Source organism: Antrostomus carolinensis, unplaced genomic scaffold (assembly GCF_000700745.2).
Source record: "Antrostomus carolinensis isolate BGI_N321 unplaced genomic scaffold, ASM70074v2 scaffold31209, whole genome shotgun sequence".
In the NCBI taxonomy this organism is placed as follows: domain Eukaryota; kingdom Metazoa; phylum Chordata; class Aves; order Caprimulgiformes; family Caprimulgidae; genus Antrostomus; species Antrostomus carolinensis.
The window spans coordinates 1-357 of NW_010336926.1; the positions used below are offsets into that span (position 1 = coordinate 1).

General features: G+C 52.7%; 1 protein-coding gene across 1 annotated transcript in view; it reads left to right on the forward strand.

Moving 5' to 3' along the window:
* Positions 1–5: 5 nt before the first annotated feature.
* LOC114818894 (interleukin-8) overlaps positions 6–357 on the forward strand; it is a gene marked incomplete at its 5' end in the record, with an annotated part of 1,925 nt that continues 1,573 nt past the window's right edge. The window contains one exon of the mRNA XM_029086755.1: positions 6–42. Coding sequence (XP_028942588.1) covers positions 6–42 — 37 coding nt within the window. The remainder of the gene's footprint in view (positions 43–357) is intronic.

Sequence of the window (357 nt, forward strand, 5' to 3'; positions counted from 1 at the left end):
TGGCCCTGGCCCTGCTCCTGAGCAACTTGGTGCCAGGGGGTGGTGAGTGACCTTGGGGCGTCCATCCATCCCATTCTCTGGGCAGAGGCACTGGGTGCCCCAGATGGGGCTGAGCGTGGTCTCCTGGAAGCTTTCAGCTTTTTCTCTTGGCTGTCTTTGAGCTTGAGTTTATCTTTTAAAGGCAGGGGCTCAGTTGGAGGGGGTTGCTTGGGACTGGAGGGGATTTGCCTGATGGGTTTAAGCTGCTTCTTTTCAAGAACCCCGTGAAACTCGAGCGCTTTGGTGGGTGGGCAACGCTTTAATTCATAAAACATTGGTTAAGTTTTCAAAACCCTGAAGCTAAATTCCCTCTGTATG